Source organism: Syngnathus leptorhynchus, chromosome 16 (genome assembly GCF_054491065.1).
Source record: "Syngnathus leptorhynchus isolate UIUO chromosome 16, UIUO_Slep, whole genome shotgun sequence".
In the NCBI taxonomy this organism is placed as follows: domain Eukaryota; kingdom Metazoa; phylum Chordata; class Actinopteri; order Syngnathiformes; family Syngnathidae; genus Syngnathus; species Syngnathus leptorhynchus.
In genome coordinates, this window is record NC_141210.1 from 8,900,372 (window position 1) to 8,912,869 (window position 12,498).

Sequence of the window (12,498 nt, forward strand, 5' to 3'; positions counted from 1 at the left end):
TTGCCCACACGTGCATTTTCACACCCACATTTAAATGCATGGGCACGAGCAAAACACATTTTGTGCGCACACACATGTTTTTGGCTGATTCAAAACAAATATGTACTCCTATATAAGCATAATAGTCACAACAACACACCCTGGAGATTTTTAGTCCTGGACGTTTCCAAGACTCAGCTGTGGAGGGGTTCAGCCACCAAATATTTGTATGCAAAATATGAAATACACTGTCATTATCATGTAGAAGGTCCTTTCACAGGCCACTTGTTTTACCGACAAAGTCAGCAACAACTTGTATGCTACACCAATAGACATCTGTGAGCAGGTTGAAATGAGACAAGACGTGATAGCATATGGGACAGTACACTGTACTCCCGGTTCTCCCTATGGTCAGTCCGGGCGTGCCTTGGTGACAATTCTCAGAGTTTCGCAAACATTTCTCATTCATTTGTGGCGGCCTGGTGGCGCACTGCTTACTTAACACATCCGCCTCACAGTTAGGAGGGTGCGAATTCGATTCCACCTGCCCTCCCTGTGTGGAGTTTGTATGTTTTCCCCTTGCCCGCGTGGGTTTTCTCTGGGCACTCTGGTTTTCTCCCACATCCCAAAAACATGCTTGGTGGGCCGATTGAGCACTCCGAATTGCCCCTAGGTGTGAGTGCGGATGGTTCTTCATCTTTGCATGCCCTGTAAATTGGCTGGCAACCGGTACAGGAGGACCCCTGCCTACTGCCCGATGACTGTTGGGATAGGCTGCAGCACGCCCGCGACCCCAGTGGGGACAAGCGGTATAGAAAATGGATGGGAGGATGTTTTAAGCATTCCAAATGCAGATTAATTGGACAAGAGTACTGGTATCAAGACAATGTTGTTTTACTCAAGTGAAGGTTTATTTGGTAGAATACTGACAGTACTTGAAACATGATACTTAATAGCAAATTAATCACAGGACACAACACACTTGCCAAGTAGATAAACAAAAGAGGCTATACACTTCAAGAACAGCAAAAACAAAAGAGCACCATTTTTTCAAAAGTAAAATGCAACACTTATTTGGAGGATCAACACACACACAGCATAAAAAGACACTTCATGATACAATTGCTGAGTTCCTTCTGGAAGCGCACCTTTTGGCATAGACGCATTATTCCAAACACTAAAACAAAGACGAGAAAGCCTGAAGCGTAATATCTGGCGGACACACAGATGCATGCCATGTGCGAGAGACACACATGGTTCCTAACAACAAGTGAGACAATGTGAACAACACTATGTACAACAGAACATGGAAAAATGCTATAAATATGTCTAAAGGCCACAGGCGCTGCTTTGCAATGGCATGACGAGAGCAGTTCGGACACACGTTTGGGCTCTCATCTGCGTGGTGTTGGTCTGCGGGCAGTAGGCACAGTGCGAACCCCCCTCCTCTACCTCCTCCTCATCTTCTTTCACCCTCCTTTACCACACACGCTCTCCCTCATTCCTTCTTCCTCAGCACGATGTAAATGAGGCCACTGATGAGGCAGAGCGGGAAAGCCACCCAAGCCAGCACGTAGGCGTAGCCCAGCTGTGACTCGTGCAAGTCGTCCGCTCTCATCACCGTGTAGATAATGGCCCCGCACATCACGAACAGACCTGATGCAAGGAGACAGTCCGTTTGCATTCACACGAGCCTTGGTCACAAAGGCCGCGCGGTACATCTACGCCAACCAGAGATGACCAAATAGGACAAGCGACAACTCACTGGCTAAGATCTGGAAGATGGCGGTGAAGAAGAAGCGGCCGCCCTTCACAAGTTTGAAGAGCTGGAACACGAAAGCCGCCAGCGAGAAGGAACAGAAGAGTACGGCCAGGATCATCAGAGCCTGCACCGCCTGAATCCAATCTAGTACACACACAATGGCATGATGGCATGTCCACACGGGCGCAATCTTGTTTGCCTTTTCACTTGCAGACCTTCGTTGCTGGCCGGCGTGCACTGGTAGGCGACATCATTGCTCAGGCAGTTGTACCACAGGTCCCGGCTGACGTCGCCACCTACGGTCCAAGCCTGCTCAACACACGGAGGGAGATGGTTTCTGGACGCAGCAGCGGCGGTAGTAGCACAACGAGAACCCCATCGTGCCGCCGTGTTAGCTGACACTTGCAAAGGGTGGCGGCGGGGAGGCCAATCGTCAGCCTTTCGGCTACAGAGTAGCGTAGTGCCGCCTAATCAAATCCAATTCCAATAATGCAATACATAGGACATACTGGTACAATAAATGGTATACCAAATATCTTGAAATAATCAACAGAAAAGTATCAATGTTGCATTTTTTAGGAATAAAAAAAATCCTTCATCCACACAATATGGTAATCTCAAATAAAGTATAAAATAATTAAAAATAAGTGTAAATAACAGATTTTTTTAAATTGGAGGAACTGCTGTGTCATAATATAGACTACACTGAAATGATATCATCATTATAACTAAAATGACATATTTAAAGGATCTCTTTAAGCAAACGATTATTTTGAAGGAAATCCGGCATCATAAGAAAATATAAGATGCAGTGGAGCATCAATAATAACAGTTCAAAAACGGAGAAATATGTAAATAAACGATTTTAAATTCTAAAGTACAGGACAGCGGCGTGATATCATCAAATTGTTCTACTACTAAGAATGAATCGTATATTTAGTTAACATTGAAAATCATACTTTGACTATAAAAGTAACACAATACACAGAAGAGAGTAAATGAAATGATTCTGAGTCATTCAAAATTGTCGACGAAAGACACGGTTGCAAACTTACACTTGCTGCTGTGGACACGATGAGAAGGATGAGGATGATAACGTGCAAGATGAGCACTCCGAGCAGGATGGGCAGCATTTTCAAGTGGTTCTGTCGGGAAACGAACAGAAAAGCAAACTTGGGAAGACATTGTAACAAATACGTACTGTCGGTGGGGAAAACATTTTCAATGCACTGCGAGCCTTCGACGTTAGGCGGCAACATTTCCTGACTTGTGGCCATCAACCGCAATGTTTACGTCTGCAAGTATCCTCTTACATTGCCGACGTAAAAAGTGCAAACTACGAGGAAATGTTTGAAGCGTTACTTTCCAACCGTACCGCCGAGGTGGGGGACATAAGATGACGTAGTTACTCCCTCAAAAGGGAAATTGAAACCAGAAAAAGTTCAAGTTTGGAAGCGGAAAAAAAGTGACGGCGCCCGCCAAAGTGTCTTCTTGGAAACTGGAAACCGACGATGCAAACTCTTCACTAACTTGACTAAATTTATACTCTACAGAAAAAGAGCCCCTTCAATCACCCGTCTAGTGTTTGGACATGTCCAAACCGCTCGAGTTGAAGTCTGGAGAGAGGAGGCGAAGTTACTTCTGCATGGTTCCGAGACGACGCGCGGGGGGTGGGGCTTTCGGGGTCAACAATAAAAGTAACAAAAACAACACAGGAAAAAAAAGATCCTAAAGTCCAAACTTACAAAAAGTTTCCTTGAAAGCGCGAAAAAAGACCAAAATAGTTGAAGTCTCGGCTCCTCACGAACTCGAGCGTCTTCCTCGCTCGCTGCGATTCCAGATGTGGCTCTCACGCCCCAGTCGGACTTTTTCTGGGCCGGAGAACACCGCCCCAAAGTGGCCCGCACGTCATCATCATGAGCACTCCACTCCAATCCACGACTTTGCGAGGAGACAGAGAGAGAGAGAGAGAGAGAGAGAGAGAGAGAGAGAGAGAGAGAGAGAGAGAGAGAGAGAGAGAGAGAGAGAGAGAGAGAGAGAGAGAGAGAGAGAGAGAGAGAGAGAGAGAGAGAGAGAGAGAGAGAGAGAGAGAGAGAGAGAGAGAGAGAGAGAGAGAGAGAGAGAGAGAGAGAGAGAGAGAGAGAGAGAGAGAGAGAGAGAGAGAGAGAGAGAGAGAGAGAGAGAGAGAGAGAGAGAGAGAGAGAGAGAGAGAGAGAGAGAGAGAGAGAGAGAGAGAGAGAGAGAGAGAGAGAGAGAGAGAGAGAGAGAGAGAGAGAGAGAGAGCTATTGTGAATGGTTCTGCGCACCCCCTCAACCCCACTGACTGACAACACAATCGCTCCAAAGCAAAAAACACATCTAGAAGTAACCAAAGTCGGACTCATTGTATGGAGAAATCTGAAGCGGACACGCCTTAACATCCTGCGGGATTTGGGCAAACTGCTCATTGTGTTGTTCTTTATCTCGCTCACTCATTTTACAAAATTTGCATTGAAAAGATGACCTCGACCAAAACAGTTGAACGAAGCATGTCCAAAGCGTTCTCCATGAAAGTCCAAATCGGACCGCTGCTCCGTGGCCTTACTGGGAAACGTTGCAACTCTCAATGGTGTCGGACTCTTCCTTGAAGGCACACAAGTTGTGGGTTAAGCCGAGTTTGGCTTTCAGAACATTTAGAACACAGAGGCAATGGCAAGACGTCGTGTGTCTTCTCTATTCTCTGCATTAGTCAGACGTCGCTTAAAGGAATTGAGTGGACACTTTGGAATTGGGCTGAAATTATCTGAGCAGAACAGCTGGAAATGACGGAATGAGGCGGCCTCCCTTCACCTGCCAGGGCCCTGCCAAAGCCTCCTGCGATTATACTCGGGTCATATTGATATGCTGCAGCCATTCGCCATTCAGACGACGTAATAAATTTTCCATCATCTGATGGGACTTCGACATGACCAACTCAGTCAATCGTATCGCCGGGTGCAAGATTCAGATAATCAGACGTCCGTCACACCACGAGCGACATGCGAGAGGCAACAGGTGTTGTGACTGCCGGCAGTTATGGCAAAAGTCATCGTAGAACAAGTAGGAAAAAAAAGCTCAGTTTGGATTGGAAACTACAACTAGCGTCACGGTAACAATGCCATGACCAAACAACAAGCGACTGCCATTTTGCAGGATCTGAAGAGAGATTTCCAAGACCTTTGCCCGGTGTACCTTCATTGATGAAGACATTTGCAAATGTTGTCTTCGGTTTGCATCTACTACCGAGGCTCGCGCTGTCTCACCACACTAGTTTTGGAGTGTTTTGCCATTTTACGGCTATCAGATAACATCCCACAAACCACTTCTCATGGGGGCAGCGGTAGAACTCGTGCTTAAGGGGTCGGACTGCGGCATTGTGAAGCTCACAAACACATGGCGAACAATGAGAGCGATGGCAACGAGAGCTCTCAAGCAGCCCGGGTGCTGAATCGGACAGACAAGTCCAATTGAGGATTAGGAGCAGTTTTCTTCAGTTTTTCTCAGCTGAGCAAATACGGGCCCCTGCCAAGGCACAACATAATAAATGAGACACACCGCGACCGCCTCTTTGGGCTGATCCGGGACATGTGCCGGCCGTTAGCCGCCAGCTTCCCATTTGAGGCCGTGACATCCCGACAGGGCCGTGAGCTCACATTGCGGTGGCTGCCAAGGAAGGAATCAAAGCTCTCTTCACTCTCCTCTCCTAGCTCTCTTCAACTCCCAGGGAAGGAAAAACAACTCTTGTCAGCTTGTCTTTCTTTGCATTCCAGCGGCCTCTCCGAGTCATGCGCTTGTCTTCCTTTGACAGCAAACAGCTGTATACCCATCATTGACATTTACATGTCTTTTGCACAGAAATTGTTCATCAGAGAGGTTTGGACACACTCGAAACTTAAGCAGAACCAATTAAAAGCAGAACTGATCCTCCTCCGACAATTAAGTCAAAGTAAAAAAAAGTACAGAACGTAGTATGGACTTGGTGTCAACAAATGTACTCAGCATTCCTGGTTAGAAAGAAACAAGAATTAAGTTTCTCCAGACGAGAACACCAATTTTGGTCGAAATCCAAAATTTCCTTGAAAGGTGTTTGTAACCAAATGTCCTCCTTTGCATGCCAGTGATGGAGCCTTCAACCTGTTGCTGAGACGGCACACGATTCAGTTCAGCATCCCGCCTCCACGTGCGCGCGCACGCACACAATAGCAGCCCAGTGTGCGTCCGTGTCCAGCGGCATTGCTGAATTCCGCGGCGGGGGCACAACAAGAGGACGAGTCTGTTTCAAAGAGCTAATGCCGCCTCCTCATTCCGGTGTCCTAGCCGAAATGCAAGTCCCTAACCTGGAAAACAAGAAGCTCCCTCGATCATGCGACACGTTTTTGTTAATAGTCGCCAGAAGGCCAAAGTGATCTGCGGCGGACATCAAGTGTCGGAAAACTCTCGTATAAATTGGACAAAGTGTTTGGCGCACTGCATGTGTGATAAGACTTTTATGTGCAAAAATGCAAGTTTGTAGTCAAATACAGTGTGTTGATGGCAAATTCCCCTGGACAAGTGTGCGCAATGTGTTAACCCCACCCCTCCCCCGACCACGTCACCGAGGCTTTATTTGATCTTTGCATGTTACAGTTTAGATCAACTATTGTCCATTCCGACAAGCTGCTCAGTCAAGTCAAGTTTTAAGACGCCTTTTACTCGATTGCTCTTGTGTTTGAACGGGAAACCTACAAAAAAAAAAAAAAAAAAACATGGGAAAAAAACTTGCAGATTGCCTTTCAAGGTTTCAGCATAAACAAAGCAGCTGTCGGCGTTCATCGTTCAAAATGTGTCCAAAAGGGCCGTAAAAGAGCAGATGGCGCATATCATCGCCTCCAATGCTGACGGGAAAAAAAAGAAAATCGTGTCAGCGCCCACGGGATGACATGTCCAATGTAAACGCGCGTGTGATGAAGCAACAGCCGGATGCGCGCATGCACGCGGAGCCTTTGAGACGGCTCACCGCGCCCATCCCCGCCGGTCAGCCGGCCTATTCATGACGTTGGGGTGCTTTGCGACCCTTGATGCATTCCAGATGACCTGAACGCACGCCCGCCCACCCCCACCCTGCTCCCCTCGTTCCTATTCCCGCCTCCGCCCAACATGTGTCCCGCTTGAGCTCCTCCGAGGAAAAGGGTGTGGCGCTCTCCTACGCGTCATGTTACAAAAACGCAGAGAATTATGGGAATGGAATGCGGCCCTTCTCTGACTTTATGTCGACCCCATCAAATTGCCGTACACTCACACTACAACCATCGATGTCCCCAGATTGCATTATTAATTATATAAGGCGTGCACTGTTCTGTCACACTTGTGGAATTGGGCAACTCAAAGATTCTTTTGCTTTTATTGCAACTTGATGTTCTAGAGAGCGACTGTTCCCACAATGGCGCGCTTCAATGACAATCCAAATTGCCGTAGGCCCGTTTGGATCTTGTCATCTCTCGGCATTCGAATAAGACACACGGGATGCGCACCCGCTGGTGGAAACAGTTGCATCTATGTAACGTATGCGCTATAATGTCAGTAAAACGGCCCATGCAGCGCCAAAGAATTCAGTGTTACCATGGCAATGAGCTCCCAGATCTGGAGAGCACCTTTTTCAGGGTACAAAGGGCGCTCAGAAAGCCCTTTCAAGCGTACGATCAGACTTGAGGCTAAGCGTTTGCTCCTTCTGCCGCACCCCTGCCGTTTGTAAAACAGTCCACGTGGGCGAGGGATGAATACGCGCATGCAGCAAGATGCACTTGGGCACAGTCTTGAGACTCTCATGCTGCCTTCTAAATCATGCAGCGTGCATACATGAGAGGGCTGTGGCTGCATGGCGAAAGAAAACAAGGAGACGGCCCAAGACGCCAAGACTTGAAAACAACGGCCCAGCTCGAGTGGAGCCGAGCGGGCGTCGCCCCTTTCTTTTGAAGGGCTCCAAGCGGATCAGTCATGGTTCCCTTTGGGCCCAGCTGGACTGGTTGGGAAGGGGTCTGGGGGGCGTGACCGTTCCGGAAGATCCTTCTAGTTGACGCAAGCCGGTCGGAGCAGGCCCAGTATTGATGGCTGCCATGTGTGTTTGGGCTTGTCGTCGTCCGCTCCTTCTTTAGTCACGTGTTGCTCTTGTTAGGGGTTTGAGGCTTTGCAGGTTGGAGACAACCGATGGGAAAACACATCGGCCTGCCCAAACTGGACTTCTTCAGGTAATCAATAGTCCATAATAAAAAGCCACCCTTTTTTAGGGGCTGCGACAAAAGCTTATTCCAGTCGATTCAAAAAGCTGAATTCCTTTACACCCCTTCATTAAGGGTCAAGTAGAGTTTATTTGTATAGCCTTAAATCACAAGCAGTCTCAAAGGGCTTCACATAGACAAACAATTGACAATTATTCTCAAAGTATCCCCTGATCTTGAGCTCCCAAAAGGGCAAGGAAAAACTCAAAAAAACCCTACCAGGGGAAAAATGAGAAACCTTGAGAAGGGACCACAGATGGAAGGATCCTCCTTTCAGGATCACCAGGCTGCAATGGATGCAAAGAGGGCACATAAAATACATAATATGGAAATCAAAAAGTGGATGTCCAGGCCAAAGCGAAGAGCTGTCAGAGGAGCCCTAGATCGTACTGGCAGTGTCTTCGAAGAGGGTAATCCGCTGCAGTTCCCTCATCCTGAATTTGGTCCACGAGAATATAGACAGCAGCTGTCAGCTTGGGTGTCACCTAATGTCACCTATGTCTCCGGGCCGGGGAGGGGTGGGGGAAGTGGGGTCAGGGAGAGGGAGCAACAACAAACTCCAGGCGAATCGGCCTCTACAGGTTAATTAAAGGCCATATCATAGAAATATGTCTTTAAACGTGTCTTAAATGTTTCTACTGAGGTAGCAGTTCTAATATCCATGGGTAGGGCATTCCAGAGCTCTGGAGCCCGAATAGAAAATGCTCTAGACCCTGCAGACATTTTCTTGGCCCTCAGTGTCACTAAAAGACTAGTGTTTTGCGAACGAAGGTTACGAGACGGAACATAAGGAACAACAAGGTCGACGAGATGTGAAGGCGCTAAACCATGCAATGATTTATAGGTTAATAGAAGAACCTTGAAATCACATCTTAAATGGACCGGGAGCCAGTGTAAGTTGGCTAATATTGGGGTAATGTGATCAAATTTTCTTGTCCGTCAGAGCAGCCTTGCAGCAGCATTTTGTACCAACTGTAGACTTTTGATGCTGGACTTCGGAAGACCAGAGAATAATACAGTAGTCCAGCCGCGACGTGATAAACGCATGCATAATAATTTCTGCATCATTGGTCGAGAGGATTGGGCGAATCTTAGCAATATTACGAAGGTGAAAAAACGCAATTCTGGTTATATTCTTAATGTGCTTTTGAAAGGAGAGCGTTTGGTCAAATATTACCACGAGATTAGTTACAGTATCACTCCAAGTGATAGTACGGTTATCTGTAGTTATAGTGGTTTCCTTAAATAAATGTTGATAACGAGCTGGACCAATTATCAACATCTCAGTTTTATCTGGGTTAAGACGAAGGAAGTTGAGAGACATCCATTGCTTGATCTCCGCGAGGTAAGCCTCAAGATTACAACAGTCCCGCGGATCTGTCATTGATAACGGCATATATAATTGGATGTCATCCGCATAACATTGAAAACTAATACTATATTTACGTATTATGTCCCCATGCGGAATCATATAAATATTAAATAGAATTGGTCCTAGTACTGATCCCTGTGGGACACCACACGTAAACTTATAGAGCTCAGAGGACACTCGGTGTGTTCTGTCTGATAGATATGAGTGAAACCAGCATAGTGCTGACCCTGAAATACCAACACTACCTTTAAGACGCTCTAATAAAATATCGAATTCTACAGTGTCGAAGGCAGCACTAAGATCGAGTAGTAACAATACCGATGAAGTGTTTGAATCCATAGCTATGAGGAGATCATTAGTCACTTCAGCAAGTGCTGTCTCAGTGGAATAATTAGCTCTAAAACCAGACTGAAAAGATTCAAATAGATTATTAGGGACCATGTAATCAATAAGCTGCTGCGCTACTACTTTTTCAAGAAGTTTTGCTATGAATGGGAGATTTGAAACTGGCCTATAATAACTGAGACAGTCCGGGTCAAGATTTGGTTGCTTAAGTAGAGGTTTAATAATAGCAGTTTTAAAGGCTGTTGGCACTATCCCAGAGGAGACAGACAGATTAATTATATTTAAGACGGACGGTCCTAAGATTTGAAATAATTCTTTAAATAGTTTGGCTGGAAGCGGGTTGAGTAAACATGTTGTTTGTTTAGCCGCACTAACTAATTGTGTAAGCCTTTCGAGGGACACACTTAAAATTTGAAAGGGTTATTCAAAGTCAAAGTCTGCTTTATTGTCAATTTCTTCACATGTTAAGACACACAAAGAGATCGAAATTACGTTTCCTACCGTCCCACGGTGACTAGACACATTACACAACATGATCACCAGCGGTCTCGACTGAGCGATTGGAATGGTCATCTTGATCTCATCCCTAATGGATTCAATCTTTTGAGCGAAGAATTTCATGAACTCGTCAGCTGAGTGAGAGGAGCTATCGGGGGTCGGCTGGCGTAGTGTTAGCTTTGTCACTGTATCAAATAGGTATTTAGGATTTTTTTTTTATTGAGATTAATGACTTGCGAAAAATAACGAGTTTTTGCTAAGATAAGCGCATCTTTATATTTCAGGAGGCTGTCGCGCCATGCCTGATGGAAAACCTCAAGTTTGGTTAAACGCCATTTGCGTTCATGCTTTCTACATAATTGCTTAAACGTACGCGTTTCATCCGTGAACCACGGAGTAGGCAATCTACGGCGAGTTTTCAGACGTAGCGGCGCCACAGAGTTGATGGCATTTAACAATGCAGCATTGAATTCATTTGTAAGATTATCAATAGAGCCGGTATATGGGGGGAATATGGCAGTTGCTGGTAGTAGTTGCTCAGATAGCACAGTTGTAGTCATGGAGTTAATATTACCACTGCTATAATTCTGATTGCTCTCTTGTCTTTGACTAAGAACTAAAATTTCAAATTTTATTAAGTAATGATCAGACAAACAGTAGTGTATGGCAGTACTGTTATATTTGAGGTTGCCAGTCCTCGGGATAATACCAGATCTAAGGTATTTCCATTTTTATGCGTTGCTGCCTGTACGGCTTGCGTAAAACCAAACATATCAGTTAGAGTCTGAAATGCCGAAGTAAGTGGCTCTGACGGTAAATTCATGTGGATATTAAAATCCACATGATAATATTATCCGCATTTGTCACTAGATCAGCCATGAATTCTGAAAATTCATCCAGGAAGCCAGAGTAAGCCCCGGGTGGACGGTAAATAACAGCAAGATAAAATGATGGTAAAGCGGTGGATCGGACAGTGAGAACTTCAAATGTTTTAAATACGTTAATCGAACGAGGCGTAAATCTAAGATTGGAATCTGAGATGAGGGCAACACCCCCACCCTTTTTTCGAGGACGCGCTACATGTGAGCTCACAAAATTTGGAGGCGAGGCCTCATTAAGCGGTAGCAGTTCATTAGGTTTTAACCAGGTCTCGCAAAGACCAAATACATTTAGATTATGTTCTGTGATGAGGTCATTGACGAGAACTGGTTTCGTATGAAGCGATCTAATATTCATAAAACCGAGTTTAAGTGTAATCGGTCGATCAGGGTTCCTATCTATCAAAGGGTTTTTAAACAAAATGAAAATAAGATTGTGTTCTCTAGGCCTGACATCACCTCTCAATTGTTTATTCGCACAGTGGGATGATACGACCGTAGGAACTTGATAGTAAATATTTGGTACACATGTAATATTATCTGAAAGAGGCACCATATCATCAGCTATACCGGTCAGGGTGGAGCGATTGGATTTGTCTACTACCTCAGTAGAAAGTGTGTTCACATGTAGCACTATTCAAACTGTGACGCTCTAGTCTACACAAGGAGCTATGTGCATGCTGGAAGTCTAGCCTAGCGCTAGTTAACTTTAACTTAACTGACTCCAAAAGCGCCTTCACGGTTAGGATGAAGGCCATCCTTCCTCAGCAGGTCGGGGCGTCCCCAGAAGGAGGACCAATTATCTATAAAATACAGTCCCTGCTTTTTACACAACCCAGCCATCCATCGATTGAGGGAGACTAATCTTCTAAACCTCGCATCAGAGCCTCTCCCAGGCAGGGGGCCAGAGACAAATACTCGATGCCGACTCATCTTTCTGGCGAGATCACAAGTCCTGGCTATGTTTGTGATCTCAGATTGCCTCATCCTAACATCATTGGCGCCGACGTGTATCACTATGTCCGAGTAGCTAGTGTTGTTGGAACTACGCTGTTGACTAGTCCTATTGCGAGTCAGCTCCCTAAGATTAGCTTCTATGTCGGGTGCTCTGCCCCCAGGAATACACATTACCGTGGCTGGATTTTTAAGCGTGATATTCCGGGTGATGGAGTCACCGATGACCAAGGTGCGAGGGCCAGTAGATCTCTTGATCCGCAGCCATACTTACGTGTCCAATGATCGACGGTAGACAAACGGCCACCAAACAATAGCAACCCGGAAGGCTAGCTCAATTTAAATGATCAGGTTATCAGCAAGATTTGAAAATACCTGAAAACGATCCTGATGATTTGAAGCAGATATGCTGCAGTCAAAACGTCCAAACACAGTCCG

General features: G+C 45.9%; 1 protein-coding gene across 6 annotated transcripts; it reads right to left on the minus strand.

Annotated features, from left to right (window-relative positions):
* Nucleotides 1-881: 881 nt before the first annotated feature.
* Nucleotides 882-12,498, minus strand: LOC147044750 (peripheral myelin protein 22-like). Of its 6 annotated transcripts, none has more exons than XM_085934898.1 (5): nucleotides 12,436-12,498; nucleotides 2,797-2,886; nucleotides 1,957-2,050; nucleotides 1,745-1,885; nucleotides 882-1,635 (listed from the first exon to the last, which is right to left on the minus strand). In XM_085934898.1, the coding sequence occupies exons 2-5, from the start codon at nucleotides 2,872-2,874 to the stop codon at nucleotides 1,478-1,480; spliced, it is 471 nt and encodes a 156-aa protein (XP_085791024.1). In that variant the 5' UTR covers nucleotides 2,875-2,886; nucleotides 12,436-12,498; the 3' UTR covers nucleotides 882-1,477. The 6 variants fall into 6 exon arrangements, with proteins under 6 accessions (XP_085791024.1, XP_085791025.1, XP_085791020.1 ...); XM_085934899.1 differs by lacking the exon at nucleotides 12,436-12,498 and adding an exon at nucleotides 3,487-3,641; XM_085934894.1 differs by lacking the exon at nucleotides 12,436-12,498 and adding an exon at nucleotides 3,117-3,477.

Bases quoted from the DNA above. Each gene is read 5' to 3' on its own strand.
- LOC147044750 (XM_085934893.1), bottom strand. From the start codon at position 3,018: ATGGCCACAAGTCAGGAAATGTTGCCGCCTAACGTCGAAGGCTCGCAG. The intron at 1,886-1,956 runs GTCTGCAAGTGA...TGTGTGTACTAG, and splicing joins CACGCCGGCCAGCAACGAAG to ATTGGATTCAGGCGGTGCAG. The intron at 1,636-1,744 runs GTGAGTTGTCGC...TCCTTGCATCAG, and splicing joins CATCTTCCAGATCTTAGCCA to GTCTGTTCGTGATGTGCGGG.